The 21,831-nt window shown below is 40.4% G+C and overlaps 2 protein-coding genes across 4 annotated transcripts in view; one reads left to right on the top strand and one right to left on the bottom strand.

The window, feature by feature from the left end:
- Positions 1–2,643, bottom strand: part of gabrb2a (gamma-aminobutyric acid type A receptor subunit beta2a) — a 267,997-nt gene extending 265,354 nt beyond the window's left edge. The window contains exons 1-3 of the mRNA XM_072590566.1: positions 1,873–2,643; positions 1,637–1,728; positions 871–938 (exon numbers count right to left, since the gene is read on the bottom strand). Of these exons, the coding sequence (XP_072446667.1) occupies positions 871–938; positions 1,637–1,728; positions 1,873–1,949 (237 nt within the window). The 5' untranslated portion in view covers positions 1,950–2,643. The remainder of the gene's footprint in view (positions 1–870; positions 939–1,636; positions 1,729–1,872) is intronic.
- Positions 2,644–11,879: 9,236 nt separating this feature from the next.
- LOC140491990 (gamma-aminobutyric acid receptor subunit alpha-6-like) overlaps positions 11,880–21,831 on the top strand; it is a 39,803-nt gene continuing 29,851 nt past the window's right edge. The window contains exons 1-5 of one of the 3 annotated variants that reach the window (XM_072590563.1): positions 11,880–12,327; positions 12,521–12,651; positions 12,991–13,058; positions 13,536–13,756; positions 13,843–13,925. In XM_072590563.1, coding sequence (XP_072446664.1) covers positions 12,197–12,327; positions 12,521–12,651; positions 12,991–13,058; positions 13,536–13,756; positions 13,843–13,925 — 634 coding nt within the window. In that variant the 5' untranslated portion in view covers positions 11,880–12,196. The remainder of the gene's footprint in view (positions 12,328–12,520; positions 12,652–12,990; positions 13,059–13,535; positions 13,757–13,842; positions 13,926–21,831) is intronic. The other 2 variants (XM_072590565.1, XM_072590564.1) reach the window with 2 other exon arrangements.

Here is a 21,831-nt window from a genome sequence, read left to right as displayed (position 1 = left end):
ACCATTAAAGAGCGCTCACCGCTCTTGGAAGTTATGGTACACTGAAACTTGGGTGTCAGTAGTACAAGCAAGCTAACATCTGGAACTGCCGGAGTTCCATCCACCTATCTGGTGACCTTGAGACAGCAATGTGCGAGAGGGGCATTCCTCTGTACAATTAAGCCAACGTGTAAACACAAGCATTGGATGTTATGCTTTTAAAATTACTTCAGGCACGACAACCATCTTTATAGAATTCAAACGTCTGGTGTGTCCAATCAAATGAAATGTACAAAGATTGAAAAGACTGTACGCGCAGTCCTCGTAAACGATACTTCTTGCAAACTGTTAACTCCACTCTTCAAGAAAAAGAATTAGCCTGAGGTAGGGCATCTGTGTTAAAATATTATTCTGTGGATACAGATATTAAACAAGATCCAGATTATTGGAGCTCTATTACAATGATATTTAAGACGCTCGTGTGTAAGTTTGGAGTCTGGATTTATTGTGTTGAGTGTAAAAATCAGCAGGGGACGCTATTGCACGAAGCAACAAACTCTCTCCAGCCCAGTACCTTGCCTAAAGGTTGCTCACAATTTCTCTCTGCTCAGCTCTCCAAAACAGTACCTAGCACATTCCAACATCCCTTCTCTCTTTTTCTCTGCCCAATGCTTAGCTAATAAAATTCACATCACTCGTGAAACCTACGTGGCTGATACACTGATCCAGTGGATGCTGTCTGAACGAAATTGGTTTGAACTCAATGAATGCTCAGTCCTTCAAAGGCATGGGCACCGAAACGATCACTTTGAGAGCGTAAACTTATCACACTATTTCTGCGAATCAAAGGCTCCTGTGAAGATAGTTGCTGGAGGATACCGATGTACTCACCATATTGACTTCAGAAACCATATCTATACTGGCAATGTCAATGTTCATGCCAACACGCACAGGGTCACCTGCAGACAAACAAGATAGCCCGCAATGTGATCTCTTGAATTTAACTCTTCCATGTAGCTTATAGACCAAGTTCATTTCACAAGACGAGAACAGTTAACGTGGCTCCCATCACCCGTTTCCCCTTTTAAGGAGCTGAATATCACATTTCTCTAAACACATACAATATCCACCGACAACCGTTTCCATGCAACGTTACTGTACAGTATGTGACTTGCATTTGATGTCCTATTTTACTGTGCCGAATATATATATATATATATATATGTATATATATAAAATTAAATAATGTTACGGTCCAGAAGTGATAGTTAAACGAAAATACTGCTAAAACGTTTGAGTTAATTGATATTAAAACTAATTTTAGCTCAATATGCCTTGGGAAGGAACATATCGTTGGAGTATCCCTCGCCTTAAATCATTTTGAAGCCTCTTTACAAAAATCTAACAGCTAATTACGAGCATGGGGCTGTAACAACTACCAGTACAACTTATAGGACTGACTGATGCCTGGCTATCAAAACAAAAGACCCATTAAAGATGATACTGGCGAAACAGTGATACTCTGAAGTATGGAATTCGGTCAACTTGGGGGGCACAAATTATATTAACTTTCAAATCATTTCCAGATCCGTTTGACACAGTAATCAAAGGGGGGCTTAAGGCTGTAAGGAATCACATTAAGAATAAATCAAATTACCTCCAAAATCTGGCCTCAAACGGATGTCATAGCCCTTCAGCAGTCTATCAACCGTCTCCTTTACCAATGACATATTACTGGGATCATTGACACTAGATCGAGAGGGAGAGAACACAGTTAAGAATGTTGTTGTTCCTAAGGTTGAAGTAAATGTGGCATTTGCAAATGAAGGGGTGCAGGGAGAGAGAAAGAGAGATAGAGATAGACACCTCCAGCTGCCCGGCGCTATGGCTTACCTTTGTGCACAGACCATCGCCACTAGCAAAGGGAACGAGAAAGCGCTAAAGTAGCCCCTTTTCCGAACTCTCAGCATCCCTAAGTTTTCAGACGATTTCGTTTTTTTTTCAAGGGAAGGCAGCAGGAGAGAGAAAGAGAGAGAGAGAGAGAGAGACAGACAGGATCCAACTTATTCTGACCAGTGCAGTAATTCCAAGGTGGGGGGCGCCTGCGCACACTCCTCACTCACAACATCAAAAGGCAGAGGAAGCAGCTTCACTTTGCAAATATATAAATATATACTGATGCAGGAAGGGGCAAAAGGGAGAGGGGGAAAACGGAGAGAGGAGTGAGGGAAGATGGCATGAGGGAGAGGAAGGGGAAAACAAGATGTCTGTTGTTTTCTAAGCACCGTCTGTTTTCTTCCGTCCCTTTTCTTTTTACATATGTTTGTTTTTCTTCTTCCCCTTTCTTTTAGATGCTGATTGTTAAAGCATCCGAGAATGCCAGGGAGGAAGGACCACCGTGCGCTTGTCTCCGCCGAAAATCTTGGCGCATGGTGCTGTTCAGAAATCGCTATCCTCTGAGCCGACTCGTCATTCCCACAGAGGAGCGGGGGGGGGGGGGGGGTGCTGGGGCAGGGGCAAAATATTATCTTTTTTTTTTAAATGGAATTTGGTTAACTCCGAGAGATGCTCGGGATGTGGACACACATAACGCACTGCTTCCCTTGAAATAAAAAGGGAGTGGAAAAACACTCGCGAAGATGCGAGCCTGCCAGCTTCCGCCTGGCTCCACATTAACATTCGTGACCACGCAGAGACACGTTCGTCGCCTCTCTCTATTTGCTATAGTATCTTGTTTTGGAAGGCGGGGAAAGGGGGTGGGGGGGGGTGGTGGTAACTGTTGGAGTTTATTTTTGAAAAAAAAATATTTATATTGCATTCGTGCCCGATCTCAGTGCTGAGAGTTGTGTCAGGTCTGGGCGGTGAGTGTGCTCTTCCTGCTCAGGATGGAACTGTTAACCGCAGCGAGCGCGTGCACCCAGCTCGAGCCCAACGGTTCCTTTTTTTTTCAAAAATCTAACGGACGCCGGATCACGTGAGAGCGGGCTCGGATCATAATGGGGGGAGGGGAGTGAGTTCCCGGGCAGGAACACGCAGCAATGACCCGTGCACAGGTCTCTTTCTCCGCCCCCTTTTAAACTCGCCCTTTCCGCTGTCTCGCGCCCGCGGGGATTTCGTGAATGCAGCACCTCTCACGGCACGTGACGTACATGTGAGATTCCCAGCTCCGTCCATGCGATGCCATAAGATGGTACACTTGAGATTTACGATGCTCCCCAACCCCCACCCACCTCGGATGGTAAGAGGTTTTTGCAACAGTGCAATCGGTTTTCTTCACTCAAAAGATAAACAGATGTTTTGGTGCCACTTTGCAAGCACCTGTACTGAGCGGCTGCGTGTGGATTTTGAGGCTGGGCTTCACTGTTCAATTACAGAAAATCCACAACAATTTGAACTTGAATCCGATCGAGTTTAATGATTTCCAATAAATTTCGATTGTCTGCTTGAATTGAATTGACTATTGGAAATAAATTCAGTGTGTTGTAACTTTTGAAAGTGGAAAAATTCTTGATGTCCCAATTCATTTCTTAAATAAAAATTGCAAAGTATAATTCAATATGTATTTACAACGTACACAATGAGGAAGATGACGAAAATGCAAATTGTTCAGTGCTTCTGACAATTGCATTATTGTACCTGTTTTCATAAGATGGTTATAGTAGTTTTGCTCATAGAACGCCTAGAGTGTGGAAGCAGGTCATTTGACCCACCAAGACCACACTGAACTTCCAAACAGCATCCCACCCAGACCCCCCCAACCCCACACCTGCATTTAATACAGCAAAAAACACATAGTTTGCACATCCTGGTACACTATGGGTAACTTCGCATTGCCAATTCACCTGATCTACACATCTTTGGATTGTGGGAGGAAACCAGAACACCTGGAGCAGTCACACACAGAGAGAATGTACAAATTCCACATAGTCACCCGAGGGTGGAATGGAACCCAGGTCCCTGACGCTGTGAGGCACTAGTGCTAATCACCTTGCCACCCCAATTACGATTATTCTGACCTTATTCGGAAATGATGGGCGCAGAATTCAATAAGGATTTAAATCACAACAGATATTTTATGAATTCTAAGGTGACCTATCCCCGTCTCCAACTTGTTATGTAAACTGAACCATAACATTTTACAGTGCTGGAAACCATGGTTACCACAAAACTCAAAATCATTAGTGGAAGTTTTATTCCAAAGCTCCCACATTCTAATATTTGATTCGAACAGCTATTCAACCAGAATAAAAAAGGTAACTTTCTGTGGATCTAGTTTGCCTTCTATCATCCTGGCATGAAATGTATACTGAAGATGTGAAGACTATCAGAATTACATCAGGCACCTCAGTGGCATATGAAGAAAAATTGAATTCTATTATACTAGCTGAAATTTTAAATTTGAAATGTTTTGGAATGTTCTTTTATAAGTTTTTTGAATAAAATATAATGGTCGGAAATAAACACTAATAAAGCCCCATGCAAAATAGATGAGTTAACGGGTATTGCACACTTCTCATATCTCAATCACACTCAAACTGTGTGTGTTCTAAGAAATCGGTACACGTTTAAATGCTGAGCCAGATAAATACTAAGATTCATTTTTCTCCAAACCTCCAGGATTTAAATTGCACCAAAGTATAATGCCAAACTTTTGGCTTGGACATTTATATACTATTTTTGAGAAGATTTATATATTATACTATACTATCAGTATCTTCGCTATCAGTAAGTTGTACATGCAAAAATGTACTTCTTTCACAAAATCTTATATCTTCTATTCAGGATTACTATGAAGTGCCTTGAGAAATGTGTCCATGTCAAAGCACAAAAGATAATTAACAAAAAATAAAAATGTTGGAAATAATGTATTTTGGTAATTCATGAAAGTAGAATGAAATTGGATAAAGGGAACATTTTCTGATCACAATATAGCAACTGGCATCTCATTAAAATGTTCTAAGGTTTCAGGTTTTCTCAGGTGGGCAAAACAATAGCAGATTAACTTAATGTGGAGAAATGCACTTTGAATCTAAGAAAGACAAGTCATAATATTTTCCTAATAGAAGATGAGGTGATTTCAGTAGTTAGTTTCTTTTCTTCAATATATGCTATTCATAATATTTGCTAAGTACATTCCAAAACTTTTCAAATTGACAGTTACAGAAAGTGTAAAAGAATTCAACTTTCCTTCACACAGTACACATGACAATAAACTCAATTCAACACAGCATAGTCCACTCTGAGGTGTCTCAATGCAACTTTATTACTCTTGAGATAAAGGCATAAAAGTTTGTTACGTAGCTGGAAAGATCAATAAAAGAGAGTGCATAAAGACAAAAATAATCAAAAATGGCAAAATAAATGTAACCTTTATTGGTGGACTTTTAACAGCCCTCTGAAATGGTCTAGTAAATCATTCAGTTCAAGGGCAGTTAGGAACGGATAACAAACACTGGCCTTGCCAGTGACATGTATGTTCCATGAAAGAATACAAAATACTCAGGAAAAAAAAAGCAGGCAAGTGACAATTCAGTTCTACAGAGCTTTGGTCAGACCCCAATTCAGTGTTCTGTTCAGTTTTGGGTACTTCAGGGAAGTGTTTGCACCTGAAGATGGCACAGTAGAATGTTACTAGAATGATATTGAGTCTTAATGTTTCAAACTACAGAGGTACATTGTACAATAGAAATATGTGGTCAGGAATTTGTAATTTAGGCCCCTGGTTCAGTTGTGCCATTCAATGAACATATGGCTAATCTGTGACAACTGAATCGAAGGATAACAAATCTGTCTTAACCTGATAATTCTTAATCCGTTGATCAATATAACTTATTAGTCAGTTCAAAAGTGTTCTAAACTTCTATTACAAAACCCAAAATTCTGCAGATGCTGAAAATATGAATCAAAAGCAGAAATTCCTGAAAATGTTCAGTAGGTCTGGCAGCATCCTCAAAGAGAAAAACAGAGTTAATATTTCAGGTCAATACCTTTCTTTAGAAGTTTTGACAACACAATTCATCATCATCTACAAGTGTAATAGCACGGCTCAGCTAACAGATGAAGAATATTTGAGGACCAGGATCTCAAATCCAAGATTAAGTTCATGATTTGACAGGCAGCAATGATCACCATTCATTTACTATGGCTACTTGCATAATCTTCAGCAGGTACCGCAAAGCACTGGAGAAGTACCTGTAGTGATGTCCACTCCTAAGCTTTTTTTAAAAATATTTGTTCATCAGATTGCGACATTAATGACTAGGCTGGTATTTATGCCAATCCCAGTTGCCTTTGAGAAAGTGATGGTGAGCTGCCTCCTGAAACAGTCGCAGTCTTTGGAATTTAGGGATACCGTAGAGATGTTGAGAACTGAGTTCCAGGACTTTGACCCAGTGACAATGAAACATGGTGACATTGTTCCAAGTAAAGATGATGTGAGGATTGAAGGACTCTTTGCAAGGTGCATTCCCATTGTCTTTCGAGATAATTCAGCTTGAGGGTTCGTAAGATGTTACTGGAGGAGCTTTAATGCAGTGCATCTTATAGATGATATACCCTATACACTGTTGCCTCAATGCATCATGGTGAAGGAATTGAATGTTGATGGTTGTGGATGTGGTACCAAACATGTGGGCTGTTTTGTTGTGCATATCAATCTTCCTGTGTTTTGTTGCAATTGCATTCATCCAGGAGAGTCAAAAATATTCCATCTCACCCTTGCCTTGTGAATGATGGACAGGCACCGTGGAAACAGTGATGAGTTACTCAATGCAGAATTCTAAGTCTCTGACCCATTTTTGTAGCTGCAGTATTTATATGGCTAGTCCAATTCAGCTTCTGGTTAAAGGTTACCCTCAGGACATTGATGGCAGAGGATTCAGTAATGGTAGTGCCACTGAATGATAAGGGGCAATGATTGCATTCTTTCTTGTTGAAGATGGTCATAGCCTGGAAACTTGTATAATGTAAATGTTATTTGCCATTTACGGTTGCATTCCTGAATATTATCCAGATATTCCCTACTTCTGATCTTATAATAGAGAAAAATTGATGAAGCAGATGAAGATGCTTGGACCTAGAAAATTTCCCTATAGAACCCCTGTGATACTGTCCTGCGGCTGAGATGATCGTCACAACCACAATCACTTCCATTGCGCCAGCTATGATGGTAATGCAGAATGTCTCCTTCTGATTATCATGAACTCCAGTTTTACTAGAGCTCGTGATACCACACAAGGTCAAATACAACCTTGATATTAAGGTCGGACCTCACAAGCTTAATGGTGCTGCCAGAACCCAAACCCAGACTCAGTAAGAAGATTATTACTTTACAAGTGCTGCTTCGTAGCATTTTTGATGATCCCTTCATCACTGATAATCAAAAATTGACTGATAAGGTAATAATTAATTGGTTTGAATTTGACCTTCTTTCTGTGCACTGGACATACCTGAACAATTTTCAACATGGTTGGGTAAATGCCAGTATTGTAGCTATACTGAAACAGCTTGGCCAAGGGTGTGGTTTTCGTACTATTGCTGGATTGTTGTCAGGTCTCCTGGCTTTTGCTATATCAGCAACTTCAGCAGTTTCTATTAATCACATGGAGTGAATCAATTGTTGGAAGACTGGCATTGGTGATGCTGAGGACTCAGGAGGAATCCAAGATGAATCATCCACTTGGGGCTTCTAGGTGAAGATGGATACATTGAATTTGGCATACCTTGTATTTTGCACTCATGTGCTGGGCTCTCCTGTCATTGAAGATGGGGATAATAGTGGATGTGGCAGAACTGCAGACTTTACCTTTAGGATTCAGTCAACTCAGTTTATTGTACCAAGCCACACTAGATGCTAAAGATTGAAGTTCCTCACCCTGAGCACTGCCTCAAAGTGATGTTTAGCTTAGAGGTACTGTATACTGATCCATCAACTGATGCTGGGGTGATAGATAGTAATTAGTGGGGCAGTTCTTTCCTCGTGATAAATCTGATACCATGTTACTTAATGGGATCAAGAGAACTTCCAGGGCAACTTCTTCCTGACTGTATACCATCTCGAGTGGATCTGTCAGTGGACAGAATGTACCCAGGGATAGCAATGAGACGCAGATCTAACTCCTGAACCAGCTGCTATACTCAGACTGTAGTCACAGCTGGAGACCCCCGAAGGACAGCAGAGACATCTTAAGGAGACAGCCACACAAACAAGCAGGGATAAAGGGATACAGACAGATCAGATTAGTTTAGAATGGCATCATGGACAGTATGGGCATGGTGGCTGAAGGGCATGTTCCTGTGCTGTACTTTGTTCTCTATGAACTCCAACATCCATGAAAACGTCAAACACCCCCGCTGATTCATGGAAGTTCCTGGCTTTTGACCAATCAAAATGAAGAATGTTCACTCACAAAGGCACCATACATGGGGAGAGAATTTTCTGGGAATTTGCAGACATAAAATAGAGGCTTTAGAGGGAGAGCAGAAACCAATAAACAACCAATCTATGAAATGTTAATGCACTGCCTGCCCATATGTGACAGAGCCTATGGATCGCGTGGTGGACTTATCGGCCATCTCTGACTTCAATAGATAACCACTTAGATCAAAGCATCATAGAATCCTAAGCATGTGGAAGCAGGCCATTTGGTTCATTGAGTCCACATTGAACCTCTGAAGACCATCCACCTAGACCCACCACCCAACTTACCCCTGTAGCTCTGCATTTCCCCATGGTTAATCCACCTAGCCTGCAACTCCCTGAATAGATGGAATATAATGTGGGGAAAATGTGAGGTTGTGCATTTTGGCAGGAAGAATAGAATTGAATATTATTCAGTTGGAGAAAGACTGCAGAAAGCTATGTAACAAAATTTGAGAGTCCTTATCCATAAATTACAAAAAAGTTAGCATCCAAGTTCAGCCAGTAATAAGAAAGGTAAATAGAATGCTAAAGGGAATAGCATATAAAAATAGGGAGGTATTGCTAAAGATATATTAGGCACTAACTGGACCACAGCTGGAACACTACAAGTACTTTTGGGCCCATTATGTAAGGAAAATTAATCTGACACTGGAGGCAGTTCAGAGAAGATTCATTAGCTGATACCAGGTATGAGAAGAGACTGAGGAGGTTGGTACTGCACTCATTGGAATTTGTAAGAATGGATAAACTTATTGAAACATGCAAGATTCTTAGGGGATTTGACAAGGTAGTTGCAAAAGAGGCTGTTTCTTCTTCTGGAAGAGTCCAGGATCAGAGGACATTTTCTCAGAATAAGGGATGGCCTATTTAAGACAGATGTAGGAGGGGAGCAAATCTGTAGAATTATTGAGGAGGGCAATCAAGGATGGGTCATTAACTATATTCAAGGCTAACAGACAAATTTTAGTCACTAAGGGATTCAAGGGAAACAGAAGGAAAGTGGAGATGGGAATTATTAAACCACCCATGATCTCATTGAATGGGGAAGTAGACTCACTAGGCTGAATAGCTTACTTCAGTTCGTAGTCTTATGATCTTTCAACTGGCTTGGAACTAAATCATCCAAGGTCCTGACGAATTGCCTAAAAGGAGTTACAATGGATATAATTATTTCCACGCTGAAACAGAATGTTGATGATCTCTTTACGCTTCTTCCGTTAACCCAATGGTGGGTCCACACCAAGTCTTTTCAAGACACAAGACCAAAATACTGCAAAAACAAAAACAGACATTGCTGGAAAAGCTCAGCGAGTTTGGTAGCACCTGTGGGGAGAAATCAGAGTTAACGTTTCGAGTCGAGTGACCTTTTCTCAGAACTACTCAGAAAATACTACAAATGTTAGAAATAAAGACAGGAGATACTGGGGGTGATTTAACAGGTCGTGCAATATGTTAGAGAGAGGGCACGTGCCCGTAAGATATTGAAAAAAAATCTAAAATTATGCATTTGCTAAAGTTTTAAGCAGTTACCAGTTAATAAGCATTGCCGTTTTATACATGAAATAATTAGAAATGCATTTATAGATTTCTTTCCCCCGCCCAATCCCGACACCAACATACACGTTCCGCCTCCCCGATGTGCAGTCTACATATGTATTATTGGGAATGTATTAAATAATTGTGACAATCCCCAATCCACCAGCTCCATATGACTTTTTTGATACCCCCATCAGGTACGAAGTCCACGCAATTCCATGCAAAAGTGTTACAGCGGATTTGTGTTGTCATCCTCCGCGTTGTTCTTTGGCATTAAACATGAATATTGAAAACATTGAATATCAACAAATGATTTTCTCTTAGAAACTCTGCTTACAATGACAGGAATTCTTGAGGATAGGAATGGAAATGAAATGTTAACTATTTCCTACGTACAACTTTCAGCCTTGTTTGATTCGAGGTCAGGGTCCTTGATATTGATTCTGGGTACTGCTCCTGATGGCATCGAGAATTCACATCAGCAAGCAATGTACGAAGAAACGTGACATTTATTAAGCACTAGAACGTTGTAGCAGTAGATATAACTAACTGATTTATAAACTTATGACTTAAACTCGTGTAAAGTGAAAATCGTAATTTACTATAACAAAGATAGCTTTTGCTTTATGGGAGGAGGGACTGGAGATGTAAGTATTTACCAAGGTAGAGACAAAAAGCCTTAACCGTTTCCCATTGCTTAGATAAACACAATAGCAACCATGGATTCAACCCTGAATGCCATCACGTGAGTCCACAGCAGAACACACTGGCTGTTTGCTGTCTTGTTTTACAAGGTTCCTATGATTGAGTATGTGTCAATTTATGTTAGTTCACACGGACATTCCGTGGATTAAGAGGGTTATCTTCTGTTCAAAATTATATAAGAGAACTTTCTTCTGTCAGACTCCATTATTCTCTCCAATGTTCAGCGCGGATGAATACAAGGGGCACGGGGGTAACGTGCCAAGTGTGTGTGTTCCCCGTTCATCCATGTGTATATCACATGGAAGTTGAAAATTGAACAGCACTGATTCAGGTAACACCAGGAAACGACATAAGTGTAGGAAGCGATAACGACTGAGTGGTCCATTAACATTACATTAGTTTAATGTGTAAGTGCAGACTATCCTTTGAGTGGTGGCGGCATTGGTGTTAGTGGAGTGAAAATAGGTCATAAAGCATTTTCATGAAAATTTTACCTTGTACATTTGTCAATTCATAGCTAGTCGTAAAATAAATTCTCCACGTACTAAACAATATAGATTAATTCAAAATGTAAGGTTTGTTGTATATTTTATTCAAACGTGAAGAATCCATATCAAGTGTTACATTTGAGTTAATGAACATTGAGATGAAGACTGATAGAATGATCTGAAGTTTACATGAGAGATAGAGACCATTCAGTTCAACTGATCTGCACTATTATTTATATTCCACTTAGGGTAACTCCATTCCAACTATCATGTAGGTCAATAAGTGTACCTTATTGGCAATTGCGCTGTTGACTGTGTAAGCGCACGTATAATTGAAAATGTTTGCTTAATAGCACGTTCTTTCACAGGGGTACGTTTAAGAGTTAAATCAGGGAATTAAACTCGACAACGTTTTGACTGCTGACCAACAGGTTTGGAGATAGCTGAATAACGCTTGGCTTGAGCAGCATAGCTGACACCAAAATTCCTACTTGTTCTTTCCCGTACTAATTCTGATTATCTGGATTATATGTGATAAACAGATAATGCTTATCACTTAATCCTTCAAACCATCGCAAAATTGCTTGAATGTTGAAGAGGGGAGAAGGGTTGAGAGGGAGTGAGACACCGTGTGTGATAATCTCAGATGGATCCGTGGAGACTGGCAGTGTATAAACACTGATAAATTACCAATACATGAGCTATTTGTTTGATATTTAAAATACAGTGTCCGACGAAATGCGGTAATTCGCAATCTAATCTGTCCCGTCTGGGTGTCCATGCCTTGCCAGGATCCCTGACGGCTTCTCGCTAATTCCTGCCAAAAGTATCAGTGGATTTCTTGCTTTTAATCTCCCATGATGCCTTATTCGATTATTGTCAATGTTCGCCATCCCGGACCGGCTGTTAAACTCTTTAGTTTTAAACTGAGGCGCTCAGTTGAGCCTCGACAGCAACAGAGAAATAAAAGGAGAGTGAAAAATGCCCCCTGCAAATGCAATGGGCTCAACACTGAGGTACTAAAGTGTTCTTCTTTCGTTGCTTTTATTCTTCGTGAAATGGCACAATGACGGCAAAAGTGAGGAAGCTTAGAATATGGGACATGCAAATGGTTACTGCTGACATGAGATCTATGGTTGCAATGCCTACCAGCCGCGTGGGTTTACTGATTTTTGTCTGTTACACAGCACTGTGGTGGTGAGTCTATCTTATTTACATTACTATTGAGTTGAAACCTTTTGTTGTTCTCTCCCCGTATTTTATTATGATGTAGCCTTTTATCGTCTTGTCGCATTTAAATAGATTGATAGCAAAGCGAAAACAAAGGCAGACACTTTCGCCTTTGATTACCAAAGGTGCCCTTGACCTTAATGTTGATTTGTATTTATAGTATAGGAGAGACGCTAATAAATAGCTCTTCTAATCAAGACAAAGAAGTAAGAGTCCATTCGGAAAACATTACACGTATTCTCGATAGACTTCTCGATGGATATGATAATAGGCTACGACCCGGTTTTGGAGGTAAGTAATTATATCTTTTTGCACGTACCTCTTTGGCTTGCAACAGATTCAAACCTATTTTCACCCCTTATATGACGTACATCTTCATCGATGTGATTTCAAGTCTGAACAAATCGTAAATGTTTACAATGTATAGTAGGACGGTCCATCGCGACACTTTTGCAAGAACCGAGATAATGGTGGAAACTCAGTGCTGTCCATAAACGCTGTCGTTCAAACTTTGAGGGTTTTAAAGGCATTGTCTTCTATATTCTTCGCATGTGGCAAGTTAATGCATCGTGCACTGACAGAAAAGCCCTAGTCAAGATGATTTTTCAAACCTTGTTTCATCTTTTCTAGGTCCTGTCACTGAAGTGAAAACTGACATATACGTGACAAGTTTCGGTCCTGTATCTGACGTCGATATGGTATGATAATGATAATTAAAATGATTCCCCAATCTTTGCTTTATTGTTCTCAAACAAAACAAAAATAGTCATACTACACTTGCTTATCGACATTAGCTTCCCATTTTACCGCCTGCAGTCCCGTTCATATTTGATTTTTATCTTGGTATCTAAGCAAAATATCATTAAAAAGATTATTCGCCTTAATCTGTTTGACAATCCCTGCCGCCATTGGCTTCATTGTTGGCAACAATCAACGTTACACAGTATTGTAATCTCTTGGGGGAAAAAAAAGCATTTGTCTTTTTAAGGAAGCCAAGCTAGACTTTAACATGGCAGAAACTGAGGGGTCTTTTTAAACTATGGATATGGACACTGAGTAATTCATTGAACATTAGTACTGTTTGTGGGTCAAAGCATTATACATCGAAAGACCATGGCTTGTAGTAAAAGTGATGCAATGCAGTCTTTTAAAGTGGTTTTCTTATAATTTTACAGGAATACACCATGGATGTCTTTTTCCGTCAAACTTGGATTGATAAGAGGCTAAAATTTGATGGACCTATTGAAATACTTAGATTGAATAACTTAATGGTTAACAAAATTTGGACTCCAGACACCTTCTTCAGAAATGGAAAAATGTCCATTGCTCACAACATGACGACTCCCAACAAGCTTTTCAGAATCATGCAAAACGGCACTATTCTTTACACCATGAGGTGGGTCATAGTAGTTTGATCATACTTTACACTTATTCTATTTGATAGCTACATAACATTTAATATATTTTCTCCTCCAATTCCAGACTGACCATAAATGCAGCATGTCCTATGAGACTAGTGAACTTCCCAATGGATGGACATGCATGTCCGTTGAAGTTTGGCAGCTGTAAGTGAGTGTTCATTTCTTAATCAAAAGTAGGAACTATCAAAATACTAAACCAAGAGTTAGATGAATTTATAGGGCTAGAGTTCTAACATCTACAAGGACCATTCTAGAAAAGCAAAGGGCTGCTCACATGATACGAAATGCAAACTGGAGATATCCAATTATAAATTACTTTGGAATTCTTACTATGAGGACTGATTTTGGTAGCACTACTTTTGACTCTGGATCAGAAAATTACAGGTTCAAACTTTGCTCCAGAAACGAGCGTGCATAGCTTCAGCCGACTCTCCCACGTAGCACTACGTTTTTAACTCCGATCTGACTGCCCTTTTAGATGGGCATAAAGTACCTTTTTGGCAGTACATGCTATATATTACTCTCAGATTCTTGGCCAACATGTATTGATAAAACAAGCTACCTGATCATGTTATTGTTTTGGGGACTTCATTGAGTACAAATTGCCTGCCACTTTCCTGAATTACAACAATGATTGCATTTTAAAGAAGCTCACAATTGCTGTAATTATGAGGTCATGAAAGATACTATATAAGTGCAGTTTTGTCCCTTTTTTGTGTGTGTATATGTAACTGAGCAATGAGTTGAAGCATGTAATCTTATTCTGTACAATCAGTCTTGCTGTGGTCATAAATATTAGATTAAGGTTCCGGCAGAATATGTAGGTTAGCTGTGTCTCTTATATCCTTGATCTCACTATCAATTTTTAACATCTTGTAGATAACCCTTTTCTTCTTTTGAATGTTTTTTGTTATCTAGCGCAATGGTTGAAGGATGCGTTTCAAATAAGTCATGTCAAACCTGCTATCGAAATTACAATGTTATAATAATATGAAAGGGATAAAGGGTATTCCAATAATTCCTTAAAAAAGCAATTATTAACTTAGGGAATTAGTGAGAAATGTCTGCCTACTTTCACTGCAGAGTCAGTCTATACTTGGCAAGAACATGAACAGAACAGGAACATGGAGGGAGCGGAACATGGAGACAGCAGGGGAAGAGAGAAAACATTAAGGAAACATGGAACGAGCAGAGACGTGCCGAGAAGATAGCATAGAGTGAGCAGGAACACAGGTGGAGCAGAGCAAGCTTCTGGCTGCCAATAATTAGCTTACTCTTGATCGAAGCACTTTCACATTATTTCATGCACATTTTAGAACTACAAGTCTAAGAATGCAACCAAGAAGAAGTGTGACTTACACATTACGTGTAAAATTAGTTGTGGTTAATAATACAAAGTGGGTGATAGGTTGCCAATTTACTATTTCATATCCCACTTGATTTGTTTTCTTATTAACAGAAAAGTAAATTGGCAAACCAGCTGCCAACTTGCTATTGCCATTTTATTGTAAGTATTTTGACTTTTTTAAGGTGCATTTGTAAAACTTTCTGTCTTCAAAAGACTGGAACTTATGCTATGGTAGAGTTCTATAAGTGCAGTTGCCCATCTGAACCCTGTTCAAATGGCCATCCATCTTGTGTAGTCACTGCTAGTGAGTGTCAATTCCTATTTGCCAAGTGGATGGAATTTTCCTCAGATAGATATATATTTTGGATGTTACCATTTTGCTGATGTCTGTTAAAATAATGGTATAGTTGCACCTACAATTGAGCACTATTTTACACCTATTTTTAATCAGTGTAATTGCAGGAAATTTGTACTTAAGAATTTTGGAATTCAAGATGGAGTGAAGACCTGCTGAATTAAGGAATCATTGGACATAAAAGAATGAGGGAGTTTGGATATAGTTGTTAAATGCATAACATGTGCTGTCAGGTGTCAACAGTAGCTCAGTGCTAACCCTCCCAAATCTCATTTAGAAGTTCAACGGTTTGTCCCTGATTTTGGGATTTGTGTATATGCTGCCACAATATCAAGGCTAATATAGAAACCTAGGCTATAGCAGCAGGAGTACTCCAGCTGCTTGCCATCCGTTATGATCATAGGTGATTTGTTCCAACTCAATAGTCTGTTCCCACATTTTCTCTCATAGCCTCTGATCCCCTTAGCCCCAAGGACCATATCCAACTCTTGCTTCAAATCAGGCAATGTTTTGGATTCAGCTGCTTTCTGTCATAGCGAATTCCACCAGGCTCTCCACTCTTTTGGTGAAGAAATTTCTCCTTATCTCAGTCCTACATGGCTTACCTCATACCCTCGCCTTTGACGTTCTAGTTTTCTGGACTCATTTGCCATCAGGAACACCTTTCTTGCATTTATCCTGTCTTGTACTGTTAGAATTTTATAGCTTTTTATGAGATCCTCCTCATTCCTCAAAACTCCAGCCCATAAATCCTAACCAGTTCAACCTGTCTTCATGTGGCAGTCCTACCATCCCGGAAATCAGAGAGGTAAACCTTCACTACAGTTTTTCTAAATATTCTTTTTCAGATAAGGAGACTGAAACTACACATTATATTCTAGGTCTAGTCTCACCAAGGCCTTATATAATTTCCACAAGACATCCTTCCTCCTGTAATTGAATCCTTTCACTATGAAGGCCAACATACCATTCTTTACCACCTGCTGCACCTACATGCTTACCTTCAATAGCTAGTATACAAAGAAATCCAGGTCTCGTTTTATTCCTTGCTCATTCCTCTCACTCAATTTAGAGATATATCTTTCAATTCAGACACTCACCCTGAGATTTCAGCAGTGACAGTACTTTAATTTCAGTTTAGTTTAATTGGTTGTCTGTCTTTGCTGTTTTGGACCTTTATGTAAATTGTTAGTAATGTTCCCTATGTTACAAGAATGACTAAGCTTTGATAGTACTGGTGTGGATATTTTAAAGTTATGATAGGCACTGCATAACATAATGTCTTTCTGAATATCCATGTTTCCTTGATCCTTAATACTGGATATTTGCTTATGGGCAAGACAACAGGAAACTAAAACCTCGTGGTTTAAACATGCACGTTTTCTGCCACTAATCAATGAATAATGATCAGAATTTTAGAATCCTTACAGTGTGGAAACAAGCTCTTTGGCCCAACGAGTCCACACCAACCCTCAGTGTATCCCACTCAAGCCCAATCCCCATTAATCTACATTTACCCCTGACTAAGGCATCTAACCTACACATCTTTGGACTGTGGGAGAAAACTGGAGCACCCAGAGGATATCCACACAGACACTGGGAGAATGTGCAAACTCCACACAGACTGTCACCTGAGGCTGGAATCAAACCCGGGTCCCTGGTGCTATGAGGTAGCAGTGCCAACCACTGAACCACCATGCCGCCAGAAGTAGGAACACTGCCTGTGTTCTTACTATTTTCTATTTTCCAATGCAGAGGCACGAAGGCCAATTATAGTTTTTCAATTGATTGAAAGCTGAAATCATCATTATCATCTAACCATAGTCCCAAAGGGCTATAGGCATGTCCCTCCGTTACAAAGAGGCAATTACATAGGTTACTACTCTACAAACGTGGGCAAGATACAGAGACCGGACCTCCTTTTCATGGGGATTGTTTCCGCATCATTGGCATAATTTTGCATCACATTCTAGGCATCTAGCCAACTGAATAAACCAATCCCACCATCGCTGAAATCAACAATTCAGCAAAATCTATTAACAGAATCCCATCCGCTCTGAATAATATGGCTGTGGCAAAGATGAACAGGAGTATCAGGTGAGATGTTTGGCAAACTCTGCTTCAACACCAAGATCATCTTGCTTCATCTTATACATGTCTCTCAAAAAGTATGGTGCGATTCATGAAGGCAGAGGTTCACATTGACAGTCATTTATTGTTCATTAAATGCCTTGTTAACAAGCCACCTTGCCATGGGTTGCAATCTTACCAAACTTGTCACACAAAAAAAACCATCATAAAAAGTCAACATGGAAACCAGAGTGGGATCTTGGTGGCTTCAACTTGCTGCTTGTATCAACACCTCAGACACAACCCATGGGCCTTGGCCATACGCAGCCCAAATTCACAGACGTTTGCATGTAATGTGAACCCTCATGATTCACTTATGGGGGGTTCTGCACTTCAATAATGTATCTCAGACATCACAATTCTGATCCAATTACAGGATGAGCCTGCAGATCAATGATATATCTCAGAATGCATCGGCAAGTATTTTAGTGTTGTAGCACATGGACTGGACCAAGCTTCATCTCTGGATTCTTCGGTTCTTACCCTAGGGCTCACTTTCCACATGCACATATCCACCCTGCATTTCATTTCCTTACCTTGCCATCTTGTGACATGCCCCCTCAGACAGAGATACCAAGCTTTTATTTTACTGTTTTGCAATATCATTTAATGCAGGTACAAATCCAAGAAGCTTGTCACAATTGTTATCTGGCTTCAATCCAGCCAAGGGGTATAGCCTTCAGTCAGGAGATCTAAGATAGTAAGTGAATACTAGCCCAGGTCCTGCTCGAGATGGTGAACGTCAGGGTGCTTTGTGATCAGAGTGAGGAACTGAATCAGGGAGAGCACACCACCTCTTCTGAGTCTGCCCTACTGTGGGCTGTTTTGCTCCTGGAAAGAAACAGAGGTGCGTATTACAGAAGATTAAAACACAGCTTCTCGTGGGAAGATTTCACAAGTGAGTGAGTAAGCCACACAGTGGGCATGCAGGATTAGTAGTGTCACAAATTGAGATGAATGAGAACAAGTAGGGAAGTTGTTGCAGGAGAGCAATAAAGTTTGAGCTTTAGTAGTTGGTCATTACAGCACCAGAGGTAGCATGAGTGAGGTATCAGAGCAAGGGTGGTGGCACTTACTCTACCAGAATCAGAAAGGACACTGTCTTTCTTCTCATGGTGCTCGGCATTTCTCTAGATGGCCGAGACATCTTTAACCTGGGTGGAAACTTTGCATCAGACTCACATGGTCTGATGTTATGGCATCCTCTCCTGGTCTTGAGGGAAGAAAATATTCCATCTGTGCATCACCCCATCCTTAGGAGCTCCAGGAATAGATCTGCAAAGTGGAATGATGGAATGTCAAGAACATTTTAAAGCAGCTCCAGACTGACAATATTGTCCAGTTGCACAATGGCCTTTTTAAACATGACACCGGCTCCAGAAATACTGGCTAATTCCAGGATATCAGGTGAGTACACTTGGAATGGTGCATGGTAGAATGGAGCAAAAATCAGACAGGATAGTCACCTGAAGGCTGAAATGATGATCAATGCAGTGTGTTTGGAAAGATATTGTGGAAAAGAAAAACTCACTTGGTCTCATGGCATGATTCATGCGACCAAACTTAATTGAAACCTAACAAAAATCTCTAAGATTCAACCTTCTGAATTTAACCTGAGACATTCCTAGTTTATACAACTTAGACTAACTTACCCTGACCTCAGGGTAATAAGTATAAAAATGTTTTCTGTTTTGTTCCTCATAATACAATGATACTGTTGAACAGGAAAAGTAATATGTTGTAAGGGAAACTTAACTTGGATGCGTAGTGAATTTGACATATGATTTGAGTCCTTTTAATGTCTGGTAAGGAATTACTTATTAGCAGAAGCACCTTATGCAACATCTGTGGACATTTCAGCATGGTATACAAGTTGGTTATGGGATGCTATTCCAGAAAAATATTCATATGCATCTCATTCCTTTCCACTCCTCAACCCTTTCCTCAGTACTGTCAAGCCATGCTTATATTAAAGCAAAATACCATGGCTGCTGTAAATCTCAAACAATCACAGAAAATGCTGGACAAACACAGCAGGTCTGGCAGCATCTGTGAAGAGAGAAACAGAGATAATGTTTCAAGTCCAATATGACTCTCTTCAACCTGTGAAGAAGAGTCATATCAGACTTAAAACATTGTTATCTTTTGCTTCTGTCTTATTTCTCATCTATTTTTTGGTCTCCCTAATATCTTTCTGACATGTTGCTATTTTCCATTCTAAATCTTTCCACTGATTTGGATCAGATTATTGTCACTACTCCTCTTATTTCTCCTTTGTTGTATTTGCTGGTTTAGTTTGTTTCTTTATTTTTCTATTGTCCAATTGAACAGTGGCCAAAATGCCCATATAATTTATTTCCAGGCCACTAGTCTACTAAATTGGTTATTGTTGTGACAATATTACATCCAAGTTGTAGCAATGAGTACTGCCTCAGGTATTCTTTGAAAGTTTTAAACTGTGCTAATTCATCAAAGGTTATAGTAAGAAATCCAGGGATAAGTTGTTCTGATCCCATTCGAAAACTATTGTTATATATCTTATGCATTTCTCCACTAAGAAAGCAACTTTTGGTTTAGAGTCATAGATGTACAGCATGGAAACAGACCCTTCAGTCCAACCTGTCCATGCCGACCAGATATCCCAACCCAATCTGGTCCCACCTGCCTGCACCCGGCCCATATCCCTCCAAACCCTTCCTATTCATATACCCATCCAAATGCCTCTTAAATGTTGCAATTGTACCAGCCTCCACCACATCCTCTGGCAGCTCATTCCATACATGTACCACCCTCTGCGTGAAAAAGCTGCCCCTTAGGTCTCTTTTATATCTCACCCTAAACCTGTGCCCTCTAGTTCTGGACTCCCCCACCCCAGGGAAAAGACTTTGTCTATTTATCCTATCCATACCCCTCATAATTTTGTAAACCTCTATAAGGTCATCCCTCAGCCTCCAACGCTCCAGTGAAAACAGCCCCAGCCTGTTCAGCCTCTCCCTATAGTTCAAATCCTCCAACCCTGGCAACATCCTTGTAAATCTTTTCTGAACCCTTTCAAGTTTCACAACATCTTTCCAGTAGGAAAGAGACCAGAATTGCATGCAATATTCCCACAGTGGCCTAAACAATGTCCTGTACAGCTGCAACATGACCTCCCAACTCTTGTACTCCATCCTCTGACCAATAAAGGAAAGCATATCAAATGCCGCCTTCACTATCCTATCTACCTGCAACTCCACTTTCAAGGAGCTATGAACCTGCACTCCAAGGTCTCTTTGTTCAGCAACACTCTCTAGGACCTTACCATTAAGTGTATAAGTCCTGCTAAGATTTGTTTTCCCAAAATGCAGCACTTCGCATTTATCTGAATTAAACTCCATCTGCCACTTCTCAGCCCATCTGCTCCAGATCCTGTTGTAATCTGAGGTAACCTTCTTCGCTGTCCACTACACCTCCAATTTTGGTGTCATCTGCAAACTTACTAACTGTACCTCTTATGCTCGCATCCAAATCATTTATGTAATGACAAAAAGTAGAGGGCCCAGCACCGATCCTTGTGGCACTCCACCAGTCATAGGCTTCCAGTCTGAAAAACAACCCTCCACCTCCACCATCTGTCTTCTACCTTTGAGCCAGTTCTGTATCCAAATGGCTAGTTCTCCCTGTATTCCATGAGATTTAACCTTGCTAATCAGTCTCCCATGGGGAATCTTGTCGAATGCCTTGCTGATGTCCATTCAGATCACATCTACTGCTCTGCCTTCATCAATCCTGTTTGTCACTAATTCAAAAAACTCAATCAAGTTTGTGAAACATGATTTCCCACGCTCAAAGCCATGTTGACTATCCCTAATCAGTCCTTGCCTTTCCAAATACATGTGCATCCTGTCCCTCAAGATTCCCTCCAACAACTTGCCCACCACCGAGGTCAGGCTCACCGGTCTATAGTTCCCTGGCTTGTCTTTGCCGCCCTTCTTAAACAGTGGCACCACGTTTGCCAACCTCCAAACTTCCCCCACCTCTCCTGTGACCATCGATGATACGAATATCTCAGCAAGAGTCCCAGCAATCACTTCTCTAGCTTCCCATAGAGTTCTCGGATACACCTGATCTGGTCCTGGGGATTAATCCACCTTTAACCATTTCAAAACATCCAGCACTTCCTCCTCTGTAATCTGGACATTTTGCAAGATGTCACCATCTATTCCCCTACAGTCTAT

Source organism: Chiloscyllium punctatum, chromosome 20 (assembly GCF_047496795.1).
Source record: "Chiloscyllium punctatum isolate Juve2018m chromosome 20, sChiPun1.3, whole genome shotgun sequence".
Lineage (NCBI taxonomy): Eukaryota > Metazoa > Chordata > Chondrichthyes > Orectolobiformes > Hemiscylliidae > Chiloscyllium > Chiloscyllium punctatum.
Note: the sequence above shows the minus strand (reverse complement) of the source record. Positions and strands in the feature narration are given on the sequence as shown.